This window comes from Gorilla gorilla, chromosome 11, assembly GCF_029281585.2.
Source record: "Gorilla gorilla gorilla isolate KB3781 chromosome 11, NHGRI_mGorGor1-v2.1_pri, whole genome shotgun sequence".
Classification (NCBI taxonomy): Eukaryota; Metazoa; Chordata; class Mammalia; order Primates; family Hominidae; genus Gorilla; species Gorilla gorilla.
Window position 1 is genome coordinate 130,085,209 of NC_073235.2, and position 14,714 is coordinate 130,099,922.

General features: G+C 44.6%; 1 protein-coding gene across 1 annotated transcript; it reads right to left on the reverse strand.

Annotated features, from left to right (window-relative positions):
• Positions 1-369: 369 nt before the first annotated feature.
• On the reverse strand, positions 370-669 carry LOC129532044 (small cysteine and glycine repeat-containing protein 7-like). Its single transcript, XM_055380064.1, has one exon. It carries the CDS (start codon positions 667-669, stop codon positions 370-372), a length of 300 nt encoding a protein of 99 aa, XP_055236039.1.
• Between the last annotated feature and the right edge of the window lie 14,045 nt (positions 670-14,714).

Here is a 14,714-nt window from a genome sequence, read left to right on the forward strand (position 1 = left end):
TCTTGTTGCCCAGGCTGGAGTGCAATGGTGAGATCTCAGCTCATTGCAACCTCCGCTTCCTGGGTTCAAGCGATTCTCCTGCCTCAGCCTCCAGAGTAGCTGGGACTACAGGCATTCACCGCCAGGCCTGGCCAATTTTAGTATTTTTAGTAGAGACAGGGTTTCACCATGTTGTCCAGGCTGGTTTTGAACTCCTGACCTCAAATGATCCACCTGCCTTGGCCTCCTAGAGTGATGGAATTACAGGCGTGAGCCACGGCGCCTGGCCACCACTACTCAATATTTAGGTGAACCAGAGGAGATGAAAGTACACAAAGTCTACAAATCCAAGCCCAAGAAAGGGCACCTGCCCAGAGGCTGGGGTCCCTCCTAGCAACAGCATTGCTTCTGGCAGCAGCACTTCTGCTGGCAACAGCCCTTCCCATAGCCACAGCCACAAGAGCTGCAGGTGCGGCGGCAGCAGCAGATCACGGGTGTGCTACAGCAGCCCCCACAGCAGCCACGGCAGCAGGGGCAGCAGCTGGAGCAGCAGCCCACCTGGTAGCACCTGCAGGTGGTGCAGCTGCCACAGCCACCACCACAGCCACCACCGCAGCCACCACCACAGCCACCGCAGCAGCCACCACAGCCACCGCAGCCACCACGACCACCACAACCACAGCAACCCATGGTGTCAGTAGAGAGGGCTCATCAAGTAAAATCAAGTAGGAGCAACAAGTAGTTTCAATGTCATGTGTTGAGCCCTATTTTAGAGCTGTGGCTGAGGTGCCATGGGCCCTCTTTCACAGAGGATGTCTCAACTGTTGGTGATTCTTCAATAATCACAGGAGCGGCCAGGTGCAGTGGCTCACGCCTGTAATCCCAGCACTTTGGGAGGCCAAGGCAGGTGGATCACGAGGTCAGGAGATGGAGACTATCCTGACTAACATGGTGAAACCCCGTCTCTACTAAAAATACAAAAACTTAGCTGGGCATGGTGGCTCACACTTGTAGTCCCAGCTACTCAGAAGGCTGAGGCAGGAGAATTGCTTGAACCCAGGAGGCAGAGGCTACAGTGAGCCAAGATCGCACCACTGGACTCCAGCCTGGGCGACAGAGTGAGACTCTGTCTCAAATATAATCATCATCATCATCATCATCATCATCATCATCATCACAGGAGTTTTTCATGCACCCAGTACCAACCTCAGATCTAGGTAAGATCTAGGCCCAGCCCTGGCATGTGCACTTTAGTATCCCACATATCACAAGAGTACAAAAAAAAAAACTATGTAAAAAACTCAAGCCCTAATCCACCCCCGCCACTTAGGACCCAGAGCTTAGCCCAGAAGCCTAAATATGTGCAGCTGGGACTGGTACTGCTCAGGGACCTGCTTCTTCATGTCTCTTGCCCCACGACCTCAAAACAAGGGCTGCCAGCTTCTCCATGCCATAGTGGTTTGTGGATTGATTCCTTCAAAGTGTGACAAGAATTTGTTGGAAAATACCTAAGTAAGAGAAAAGATGGGTTAACTTGTCAAATCCTTCTTCTTAGCATGACTAAACAATATTCTTGTGTAATAAAATATTTCCAGTAAGTAGTGGCAAGAATCCAGTTTCTTGCTCATTGTGTTCTGCCCCATTGTTGGAGGTACCAACGTGCTCGTGTGGTATTTACAAAAATTGCATGCAGTCACTGAGCAATGTTTGCACCATGAAACAATTTGTATTTTTCTTAGGTTTGTTTACATGTAGGTCTAAATATAGCACGCATGAAATACGCTGATTCTTTATGTTGGCAATAAATGGACATGAAACACTAGACTTATTAATAATTTACTTTCATAATATACTTTCTTAAATACACTTACATGTTTAAAGAGTCAATAAATATTGCAGTTCCCTTTAAATAATTTTATTTAAAACTTGGATGTTCATTTTTTATAATTTGAATTTTGCCTTTTAATTATGTCTTTAAATTTCAAGAATTTTAAAAAATTTTGAAGACTTTTTTTAAAGAAAGTTAACTCTTAAGGATGTGAAAAATACTTTTAATTTTGTTACTTTTAACTTCCTTTATTTTGTTCTCTTAATAAAAATCTATTCAGATTTTTTGGGAGGTGACCCCAGGCAATTTTATTACTTTATCCCTGAACCTCAGTTGCCTCAGCTATAACATGGGGATAACAATGGCACCTATTTCATAATTATGAAGAATAGATACACTAATGCAAGGAAAACACTTTAGTATGTGCCTACCACATGCTAAACACTCAACAAAGGTTATCTGTAAACGCTGATGTCTCAAACAGGGATGGGATATATTGAAATTTTATAGTTAGAATACCGTTACATTTTGTTTTTAATCTTTTAAATCACTGTCAGTAGAATACAGATTATTTTTAAATTCTTTATTTATAAATATTTAAGAATTTTGCTGAAATGACAGTAAGAAAAATATTCTGAAACAAATAAATGATTTTTGAATTATGTATTATTTTATTATTTTATTATTCATCTGAACATCCTGCCCCATTAGCAGAACATCTAGCCATAATACAATAGTGATTAAATTCAGCTGTCTTTTATATTTTGCCCAAAACCACAGATTTACACACTGTTTTTCTTTTCTTTTCTTTATTTTTTTTTTTTGAGACAGGGTCTTGCTCTGTCACCCAGGTTGGAATGCAATGGTGCCATCTCGGCTCACTGCAACCTCCAATTTCCGGGTTCAAACGATTCTCTTGTCTCAGCCTCCCGAGTAGCTGGCATTACAGGCGCTGACCACCAGGCCCGGCTAACTTTCGTATTTTTAGTAAAGACGAGTTTTTGCCATGTTGGCCAGGCTGGTCTCGAGCTCCTGACCTCAAGTGATCCACCGGCCTTGGCCTCCCAAAGTGCTGGGATTGTTACAGGAAAGCAGTCCCGATCTAGTCCCCAGGAGAAGGTTCTTGGATCTCCCACAAGAAAGAATTCAGGGCGAGTCCGCAGTGCAATGTAAAAACAAGTTTACTGAGAGAGTAAAGTGGTGAAAGAACCAGCTACTCCATAGACAGAGTAGGACGTTCTTGAAAGTAAGAGGAGGAAAGCGCCCACCCTAGGTACAATACTGGTGTATATGGGGAGATGTACTCTGCTATAAGGGTTTGTGATAAAGGATTAATTTTCTTAATTACTATATTTTGCAAGAATCTATAATATTATCTTTAAAGCAAAATTAGGAATGCTTTTGTTCTCCAGATATTGGGATATCTAGACACTCCTAAGTCTGGGTCTGTTGAGTAAACATTATTAATTTGTTCCCTTAACCATAAACATCTAGAGGCTCGGAATACCTAACTTTCTGGGAATGCAGCCCAGCAAGTTCCGGCCTCATTTTCCTCACTCAAAATGGAGTTGCTCTAGTTCGAGAGCCACGGACAGGATTACAGGCATGAACCACCGTGCCGGGCCTACACATTGTTTTTCGTTTAGTTGTTATGAAGGCGTATTTGACAAGGCGGAAGGACAGAATACATTTTATTTAAAAGTCGGTAACATGATCTATCACTTTTAAATGTTTGAACATACCGTCTGTAGGCTTCCCTTTGTACTCAAATCTCAGTCCTGCAAATGATAGGGCTAGGCCTACGTGCTAACAAAAATGGAGGGCATCCGAGCCCAGGCATGCAATGACCCAGCAGCTCAGGACACACAATGGTGTGGTGGTGGACCTGGAGCACAGTGGGGAGGGAGGAGCCCTGTGATAGATGGGGCCAGTTAGGAAGGCGGCTCAAAAGCTGCTCTCAGATGTTTGTGTTTGTGTTTATCCCCGGGGGGACTGGGATTACTGATGGCTTAGACAGGGGAGAGGAAATCCCAATAGCCCATGGAGCAGGGGAGCTGTTCTTCCTGCAGGGAAGTCGGTTATGATGCTCAAAACCACACCTTCTAGGAGGGAAACCCCGAGATGCTATTTCCCTTCAGTCATTGGATAGGAGGTAGGGTCTGGGTAGGACCATTTCAAATCTAACTTTTGTAAGGAGGTGCCACTGCCCTTAGAAAAAGGGAACAGGCTGGGCGCAGTGTCTCACGCCTATAATCCCAGAACTTTGGGAGGCCGAAGGGGGCGGATCACTTGAGGTTAGGAGTTCGAGACCAGGTTGGCCAATATGGTGAAACCCCATCTCTACTAAAAATACAAAAATTAGCCGGGCATGACAGCAGGCACCTGTAATCCCAGCTACTTGGGAGACTGAGGCATGAGAATCACTTGAACTCGGGAGGCGGGGGTTCCAGTGAGCCGAGATGATGCCGCTGCACTCCAGCCTGGGCAACAGAGCAAGACTGTCTTGAAAAAAAAGGGGGGGGGGGTTTTGTGGTGTGGGGAACTGATTATTGTCCTTCCCCAAATCACCTGAGGAAGAACAATATTAAGATAAAAGAGAGCACATTCTTTAAAATGAGATATCTGGTCATTCCTTCTGTTGTTCATGGGATGCTATAGGTAGGGACACTGTTGGGGGAATGTTCTTGAATATGAAATTGGAAGGGGAGTCATGGTGAATTAGGAAAATGCACAGCGGGTGCAAAGTAGCCCCCTCCAGGTGTTTGGCTTGTGCAGGTCCCTCTCACTTCATGGCTTACGAAAAACAAACAAACGAAATCTCCTTCAGGTCTTGTGTCTCCATTATGTGGTCATTCTTTTGATCTGATGTCACATTCCACGTTTCATTGCCTGACTGAAAATAAACATTTATTTTCATTCATAGGATGCTGACTTCCATCTGAATTCCACATGAATCTTGGCATTTATTATTTCCCATCTCTCCAAAATGCTCAGCTCTGCCCATAGGCTCAACTTCAAGCAATAAAAGGGAAGTAGCCAAGAGCTTACTTTCTCAACTTTTTTCTTTTTTTTTTTTTGAGACGGAGTCTCTCTGCGCCAAGGCTGGAGTTCAGTGGCACGATCTCGGCTCACTGCAACCTCCGCCTCCTGGGTTCAAGCAATTCTCCTGCCTCAGCCTCCCGAGTAGGTGAGATTACAGGTGCTCGCCACCAGGCCCAGCTAATTTTTGATATTTTAGTAGAGACAAGGTTTCGCCCTGTTGGCCAAGCTGGTCTCAAACTCCTTACCTCAAGCGATCCACCTGCCTCCGCCCCCCAAAGTTCTGGGATCACAGGCGTGAGCCACCGCTCCCGGCCTCTCTACCTTCTTTATCCCCCAGGAAAAAGGAATATGCTTCTGTGGGAAGGACATGAATTAGGGCAACAGCAAAAGGAAAGCGAATGTGGGGCTGTTTTGGAGTCCCATACACTCTCAGCGGCAGAGCAATACTAAAACTTCCTGGAAGACATCTGAGCAGCAATTCTAATAGTCATGTGTTACATATCTGCAATAAATAACCATGAAACAACTAGCAAATTGTCTTGCTTGTTTCTCAGCAGAAGTTATTTTCCATACAGCTTTTCATCTAGTGACCACCATTGTTTAGACTTGGATGTCTGACTGCAGTTTTGTGCATGTGGCAGTGCATGACAATGTTTGCGGTGTTGTTTAGAGTCACACAAACTTACAAGTCACTGGGGGGATGGGTTCAAGTATAGCTTATTAATTCAATTCATTCAGCAAATATTTACTGAGAGTCTACTATGTGATAAGCACTTTTCTTTCTTTTTTTTGGAGACAGTCTCACTCTGTTGCCCATGCTGGAGTGCAGTGGTGTGATCTTGGCTTACTGCAACCTCTGCTTCCCAGGTGCAAGTGATTCTCCTGCCTCAGCCTCCTGAGGAGAGTAGTTGGGACTCCAGGCACGTGCCACCATGCCTGGCTAATTTTTATATTTGTAGTAGAGACGGGGTTTCACCATGTTGGCCAGGCTGCTCTCGAACTCCTGATCTCAAATGATCTACCCACCTCACCCTCCCAAAGTGCTGGGATTACAGGCATGAGCCACCGTGCCCAGAGGATAAGCACTTTTCTAAGCATATGGGATATCTCAGTGAAAAAACTCAACACAAATCTCTCCCTCTTGAAGCTTCCATGCTCATTGCAGGAAACAGAAAATCACCCATAAATGTCAGCAAAGTAAGGAAAATTGAAAGTATCAAGTGTTTTTTTTTGTAATTTCAAATGAAATCATATCCATAATATATGCTATTATACAGCTTTTTAAAAAATGAGACAAGTCATATAGTACAAAAGATCTCAAAGACAAAGGAAAAGGAAAAAAAAGAAGTTGCAGAACCATATAAACTCATTTGAATATGGCTGTGTGTGTGTGTGTGTGTGTGTGTGTGTGTGTGTGTGTGTGTATCTGAAAAGATCCATAGCAAACAATGTTTCTCCAAATCTCCCACTTACTTACCATATACCCACCACCACAAGCTGCAGCAGACATACTGAATATCTCACTTTGTCATGGTGGATTTTTTTCCAAGCCTTCCTTGGAGCTCTGGGGGCCTTTTGCAGCTTGGCACTTTCTGCAGATGTCTCTGCTGCAGTTCTGCCCTTGCCCGGCCCAAGGCAGCTGCAGCATCTAGCTTGTGGCCCTTTTCCATTTCTTCTGGGAGCTGCCTTTATTCTGAGCCAGCTCTACACTTAAAGGGGCGTTTGTTCTATTTTATCCCGAATTCCTAAATGTTTTGTGGAGACGGAAGGCTTTTTAAGATATCTAGTCTACCATATCTCCAGGAATAAAAATGATTTCTATAATTTTTTAAAACCTATGTAAAGTGAAAAGTAAATTAAAATTGAAAACAATTATATTTGTTCATTCCCTACTGTTCTTGTATGAAGTGTATTGAGACGAGGATGCCACATCGTGGAAAGAGAATTCTTTGCATGTGAAAGCATTAGGAGAGACCCTTAGGACAATGGATGAAGTCCTCCAGCGTGAGAATGCTGTCAGGAAAAATATGCCAGTGCCGTGCAAATAAATCTGAGTCATTCTTTGTTCTAAAAATCAGCACATTGTTGTAATGATAACCTATGTTTTTCTCAACTATGAAACAAAATAATTTTTATCTATAATTTTGAGTTTCATTTTTAAAGCTAGGATTGTAACAAAACACTCCTAAATTATTTAATCTCAAACTGTAGTTCCTCTTTAGAGTCACTTCAAGTTTTTCTTTTTTTAAAACCTGTACCAATGATCCTTGGATAATAAAGACCTCCAGTATTCCTTCTTGAAGATGAAGATGCTGATACTCAAAGAGTTTGAATGCTTTCCTCAAGGCTTCCCAAGTGGTGACTTAGAGCTGAGGTTTTAGGCCAGGTCTTGGTGATCCCAGGGAGCAGGCTCTGTCCATCCCCTGCATACAGCCAGAGAGGGCGCCGCCTGCACTTGTGGCATTTTGCCAGCCCACTTTCTATTTTGCTTGTTCCACTTTTTGTTTCTCAGCCCTGTCTCCTGTATCTTGACCTCTTGCTCCATTGGGCCACAGGACCTGAGGTCCAGTTTTGAGTTTGCTTTGCAGGCAAAAATCCTCCATCTCTTCTTCAGGCTCCACCTTTCACAACTCCAGGTGAGAGACCATATATTAGCCCATTCTCACACTGCTGCAAAGAAATGCCTTCCTTGCCTATTTAAAAAAAAGAGAGGCCGGGCATGGTGGCTTGTGGCTACAATCCCAGCACTTTGGGAGGTCGAGGTGGGAGGATCACCTGAGGTCAGGAGTTTGAGACCAGCCTGGCCAAAATGGTGAAAGCCCATCTCTACTAAAAATACAAAAATTAGCTGGGCATGGTGGCATGTGCCTGTAATCCCAGCTATTTGGGAGGCTGAGGCAGGAGAATCACTTGAACCTGGGAGGCCGAGGTTACAGTGAGCCAAGATCGTACCACTGCACTCCAGCCTGGGTGACAGAGTGAGAACTGTCTCAAAATAAAATAAAATAAAATTTTAAAAAATAAAGAAAAAGCACAAATACCAGACACTGGATAATTTATAAAGAAGAGAGGTTTAATTGGCTCACAGTTGTGCAGGCAGTACAGAAAGTACGATTCTGGCATCTGCTCAGCTTCTGGGGAGGCCTCAGGAAACTTACAATTATGGCAGAAGGCAAAGGGTAAGTAGGCTCATCTTAGATGGCCAGAGAAGAAGGAAGAGAGACTTTTAAACAGCCAGGTCTCCTGAGAACTCTATCACAAGAACAGCACTAGTGGGATGGCACTAAACCATTCATGAGAAACCACCCCCATGATCCGATCTCCTCCTTCCAGGCCCTGCCTCCAACATTACGGATTACAATTCAACAGGAAATTTGGGCAGGGACACAGACCCAAACCATATTAGAACAATACCCTGATGGGGACAGATTGGAAGGGGCCAGCCTCCCTCTGGGCCCACAGCTGACAGGTGAGGGGCATTGGAGATCATGTCCCATATCCTGCTTCTGTGACATCACTGTGATTATCTTGAGGCTGATACCTGGACCTGGCCAGCTTAGTACCTGAGTCAGTGGGAGGGGTTGCTGTTATAGCCTGTTGTGGCTGTCTGGTTCCCTTTATCATTTCCTGCCTATGGATTCCATTGCCCATATTCCTGCCACAGATGTATCACATGTTCAGTAAATGATTATTTAATACTCTATTACTGGAAATAGATGAATAACCTCATCATTGTTAATGCAGTTCACAGTGTACTTATGACAAAGTTTTAAGTACTTGTGATAAAGTTATAAGTTACATCATTTCCAAACTTTATGTTTTCTTAACGTGAAGACTGCATATTATGTGTGTGTTTTGAGGAAACTAGACTTTCTGAACACATAGAGGGTAATCAACATATGGCATTAGAATCAAGGCCAGTTTCTCATACAGTGAATATGGAAATGAGACTGAATTATCCATAACCATGTGTATCCAAATGCTAGGGACACTCAACAGTTGTCTATCTTATCCTTAAAGTCTCAAGGACTGAAGCAAAAGGGTTGCTTGAATCCAGAAGTTCAATAGCCTGGGCAACAGAGCGAGACCCTGTCTTTACAAAAAATTAAAAAATCAGCTGAGTGTGGTGATGTGCTTCTGGAGCCCCAGCTACTTAGGAAAGTGAGGCGGGAGGATTGCTTGAGCCCAGGAATTCAAAGCTTCAGTGAGCCATGATTGTAATACTGCACTCCAGGCTGGGTGACAGGGTCTCAAGAAAAGGAATTATTTAACCTCTTTCTGCAGTTAGGAATTTTTTTTTCTATGTGACTAAGCTGAATGCTTCTATAGGTTGAAGCTGGTCCTCCTTTATCTTCAGGTTTGATAGAAAACATCTAGTAAACATAAGAAATCAAATAGCCCTTCAAGTGTTGGCTGACCTTTTAGCCATTATTTTCTTTTCCAGAACATGTTATTGTAAGCTTTATTATTTTATTATTATGTATTATTATTATTTTGAGATGGAGTCTCGCTCTATCACCCAGTCTGGAGTGCAGTGGTGTGATCTCGGCTCACTGCAACTTCTACCTCCCGGGTTCAAGCGATTCTTCTGCCTCAGCCTCTCAAGTAGCTGGGATTACAGGTGTGCGCCACCACGTCCAGCTAATTTTTGTACTTTTAGTAGAGACGGGGTTTCACATGTTGGCCAGGCTGGTCTTGAACTTCTGACCTCAAGTGATCCACCCGCCTCGGCCTCTTAAAGTGCTGGGATTACAGGCATGAGCCACCATGCCCGGCCTTATTATAAGTTATTTATACTTCCTTAGTTCTGTTTCATCTTTCCAGTCTTGCTCATTTCTCCCATTTCCTGTTCAATTCCCTTCCCCACCTTAAGCCCCTCAGTGAATTTCCAGAACTTCCAGAATAAAATCCAGACCCCTTAGGATGACTTATGTGGCCCTTCATCAGTCATAGGTGGAGCTGCGGCTTTCGTTGACCTCTGCTTTCAATTTTCCCACTCACTCACCATTTTCTTCCTGCTCCGGCATGGCCAGCCTTCTCATGCTCCAATAAATGTATGGCATGCCAGCAGTGGGGGTTTCACGCCTGTAATCCCAGCACTTTAGGAGGCCAGGGTGGAAGGATTGCTTGAAGCCAGGAGTTTGAGACCAACCTGGGCAACATTGGTGAAACCTTGTCTCTACAAAAATAAAAAATATTAGCCAGGCATTGTGGCACACCTACAGTCCCAGCTACTCGGGAGGCTGAGGTGGGAGGATCGCTTGAGCCCAGGAGTTGGAGGCTGCAGTGAGCTATGATTGTGCCTCTGCATTCCAGCATGTGAGACAGAGGAAGACCCCGTCTCAAAAAAAAAATAAATAAATAAAATAAAAAGTATTCCTACCTTAGGACTTTGCACTTGCTGTATCAGTCAGGATTGAAACAGAAAAAAATGCCCCTCTAGAAACTGTTTTTGAAGAAAAGAAGAATTTAATTTGGAGACTGTTATGTAAACACATGAAAGGATTGGAACCAATGGTTGCTGTTAGCCTCACCAGGGAATCAGGAACATCAGGAAAATGGAGGAACTCTCTGCTGAGGAGCAGAGAAACCACACGGCCAGCACAGGAAACGCCAAGTCATGCCTTTGCCAAAGCCCACACACTCATCTGCACTGTACCTGCTCGCCTAACACACCTCCACGTCTCAAGAGCAGAATGTGCCCTGCCTCCAGAGCACTGGGGTATCAGAAGCTCAGATTCCAGGATTCTAGGCCCTGGGGTAGAATTCTAGCTCCTGGTGCAGGGGAGAGGTGGAAGGGGATCGGGGGAATAGACCAATACACAAAATTGTTCTTTTTACTTCAGTGCTCTTGCCACACACCTTCCAGAGGCTCTTCCCTTATCGTCATATCCATTCTTTCCAGAGGTCTTCAGTCCCATCCTCCTTCCCCTTGTCCAGATACTCACTAAGACTGTATCATCTCTCACCATTTGTTAGTACCTGAAATAAGCATATGTATTCACTTGCTTATTTTCTGTTTTATCTTACTATATATAATCACAGTGATAGCAAACCCCTCACATCTGTAGTCCCTGCTCTCACAGCTGTAGACTCTGCACTCACAACTGTGGTCCCTGCACTCACATTTGTAGACATTACACACATAGAAGCAGCCCCGTACCAACAGCTGTGGTCCCTGCTTTCACAGATGCGTTCCTGAACCAACAGCTCTGGTCCCTGCACTCACGGACGCACTCCTGAACCAACAACGGTGGTCCCTGACTGACACATGCGCTCTTGAACCAACAGCTGCGGTCCCTGCACTCACAGCTTTGGTCCCTACCCTCGGAACAGGGCCTGGCCCATAGTAGAAACACAATAAAGATCATGTCCTCTCAACACCCAGGTCTAGGAGAGTTTGTTCTGACTTCTACAGGCAGTAAAAATATTTATAAGTGAATTTTAATAATGGACAAAACATAATAGACCTGCCATCAGAAGAGTGAATTTTGCGTTCCTCCCTGTATGTTCTCAGGAGATTTAGTTCAATGGTGGTCCGCGAATGAAACTTTCACATACACTTATGGTGGTCCTAGGAGGCCCACAGGATTATCTTTCAAGGCCTGCTATTATATATTTCTGTAGAGAGAGTATTACAAACTATTGGTAGGCACAGAAATTAAGAGCATGGCATACAACAAGAACTCAAAAAGTGTGAGCTCATCTTAATATCACTATTTCTCTGTATTCTAAAGCAGGGGTCAGGTCAGTGAACTACAGTCCACAGGTCAATCTGCCCTTTGTCTGGTTTTTACCTGTTCCTGAGCTCAGAATGGTTTTTATGTTGTTAAAGGGCTGTGCAAAAAAAAAGAAAGAAAGAAGGAAGGAAGGAAGGAAGGAAGGAAGGGAGGGAGGGAGGAGGGAGGGAGGAAGGAGGCAGGGAGGGAGGAGGGGGAGAGAGAGAAAAAAAGAAAAAGAAAGAAAGGAAGAAAAGAAGAAAGAAAAAGAAAGAGAAAAGAAAGAAAGAAAAAGAAAAAGAAAGAAAGAGAAAGAAAGAAAGAAAAAGAGGGAAGGAAGGAAGGAAAGAAGGGAAGGAAGGAAAAGAAAAGAAAAAAGAAAGAAAAAGAGGAGAAAGAAAAGGAAGAATATGTGTCAGAGATAGTGGGTAGATGGCTGCCAAGTCTGAGATTTATAACCTGACCCTTTAAAGGAAAAGTTTATAACTCTGCTCTGTACGCTTAACTTCCTTTAAACTGTTTTATGGCTTACTTGATTGATTAGAATGAAAACTTTATTTCTTAATTAAACAAATATTTACTGTTATCATTCAGGGAGGATTTCCAAAAGCTGATGAAAACAGAGATCCAGAAGCCAGTGGAGCAGCTGCCAGCCTTGGTGCAGGGGAGAGGTGGAGGCCTCACCTCAACGATGCTGTCATTCGTCTTGTCATGGGCCTAGAGTTTATCCCGTCTGGGTGTACCTGGGAAGGTATTGATTAGCTATAAATGTCTTTTTTATTTTTATTTTTTTCTTTTTTGACATGGAGTCTTGCTCTGTCGCCCAGGCTGGAGTGCAGTGGCATGATCTCAGCTCATTGCAACCTCCGCCTCCCGAGCTCAAGGGAGTCTCCTGCCTCAGCCTCCAAGTAGCTGGGATTACAGGCGCCCGCCACCACGCCTGGCTAATTTTTTGTATTTTTAGTAGAGATGGGGTTTCACCATGTTGGCCAGACTGGTCTGGAACTCCTGATTTCAGGTGATCCACCCACCTTGGCCTCTCAAAGTTCTGGCCTATAAATAGCCACCGCGCCTGGCCTATAAATATCTTTTAATTACACCTCTTTGGTAATATTGTATGGATCATCAGCTAATGATTGACTCTGGGGAATTTCCAAGGTGCTATCCACAGCTTTTGCTCTGAGCCTGGGGTTCAGCTCTTTCTGAGGAAAAAGGAGCACAGGCAGAAGCCCAGCCTGCCTTCCCTCTTCATCCTGGCTCCTTCCTCATCATCCCCCCGCTCTTTCTCTCACTTCTTGTTAGGTGCTTCTCTTTGCCCCCATATCTGTTGTGGTGGACACTTGCAGGTGGGGCAATCAGATAGAGCAGATCCACCACTCCAGATTCTGTCTTGATCTTGCCAGCTGCTACAGACATTTCTCTTGACAAATATGTTCGTGTTCCTTGGTAGAAAAATTCTTCATGGCCTCAAGTTTAATGAATTGACTTACCCAGTAATAGGTCTTTCATATAGACAAGTGGATCTCTTACAGAGTCCTGGGTAAATAAAACTCTCTATTTTATTACTATTATTATTATTATTATTATTTTAGAATGAGTTTTGCTCTGTCACCCAGGCTGGAGTGCAGGAGCATGATCTCAGCTTACTGCAACCTCTGTCTCCCAGTTCAAGCAAGCGAGTCTCCTGCCTCAGCCCAACCTTCCGAGTAGCTGGGATTATAGGCATGCACCACCACTCCCGGATAATTTTCATATTTTAGTAGAGACGGGGCTTCGCCATGTTGGCCGGGCTGGTCTCAAACTCCTGACCTCAGGTGATCCACCCGCCTCGGCCTCTCGAAGTGCTGGGATTACAAGCGCGAGCCACCACTCCCGGCCCGAACTCTCTATTTTAAATGTTAACTCTGTTCTTCCAAAGTCCTTTCCAGTCACCCCACTTGAGACTTCTCTATAGCTTTCAATCCCACAGCACCCAGCCCACCTCCCCGCTTCACTCCTGATTCTGGGATTGCTCCAAGAACTCCAGTATTGTTGTTGCTGTTGTTGTTTTTCTGCTGCTGTATTTGCTACAACATTTTAGTTTTCTGATAGATTTTCACAATAAGACTCCTCAAGATGTTGAGCAGCCAAAAGTTCCATCAATTGTATAGGCTTCAGGCTGGGCACGGCGGCTAACACCTGGAATCCCAGCACTTTGAGAGGCTGAGGTGGATGGATCACTTGAGGTCAGGAGTTTGAGACCAGCCTGGCCAACATGGTGACACCCCCATCTCCACTAAAAATACAAAAATTAGCTGGGCGTGGTGGCACATGCCTGTAATCCCAGCTACTTGGGAGGCTGAAGCAGGAGAATCGCTTGAACCCAGGAGGCGGAGGTTGCAGTGAGCCGAGATTGTGCCACCACTGCACTCCAGCCTGGGCAACAGAGCCAGACTCTGTTTCCAAAAAAAAGAAAAAAAAATTGAAAATTATATAGATTTCACCCTTCTTGGAAGACAGTTGTGGTTATGAAGAACAAAACCTATATCCTGGCTATAATGGTGAGAGGTGTTGTGAAGGAGAAGCTTATAGCAGAGGGGTCTTGACCTAGTGTGTGGGGTGGGGAAGGTGTGCTCGGAGAACATGGCTAAGAGTTGAAGTCTGAATAGGAGCTGGCCATGAAGGTAGGGGAACAAGAACATTCCAGGGAAAGCCTAGAACAAGTGCAGTGGAGCTGAGGGAGGAGGGCGTCCTGGAAGTCCAAGAATCAGAAGAAAGCCAGAGCATGTGGGCTGTGAAGACAGAAGGGGGAATTGCTTACAAGGAGGCTTTGGGAATGAGAGAGGCAGGTCTTGCCCAGCAATCTAGGACTTGCAAGTAACCCTGGACTTTCCCCTGGATTGACTGACTGTGCTTTAAGTGGGAGAGTGAGGGCTTCCTTTGCTGCAGTGTGGAAGGGAGTTGGAAAAGGATGAACATGAAGATGGGGAGACCAGGGAGGAAGCTGCTATAATAGGCAGAGGGGTGGTGATGCTGGATCTAGATGTGGCAATGGAGGTGGAAATGTAAACCACCCACAGGGTTTACTTTGCCTGCTGCCTAGATAGAGCTAATTCATCAAGACAGGTGAATTGCAATAGATAAACAGTAATTCACGCAAAGCCGGC

Bases quoted from the DNA above. Each gene is read 5' to 3' on its own strand.
- LOC129532044 (XM_055380064.1), bottom strand. From the start codon at position 669: ATGGGTTGCTGTGGTTGTGGTGGTCGTGGTGGCTGCGGTGGCTGTGGT.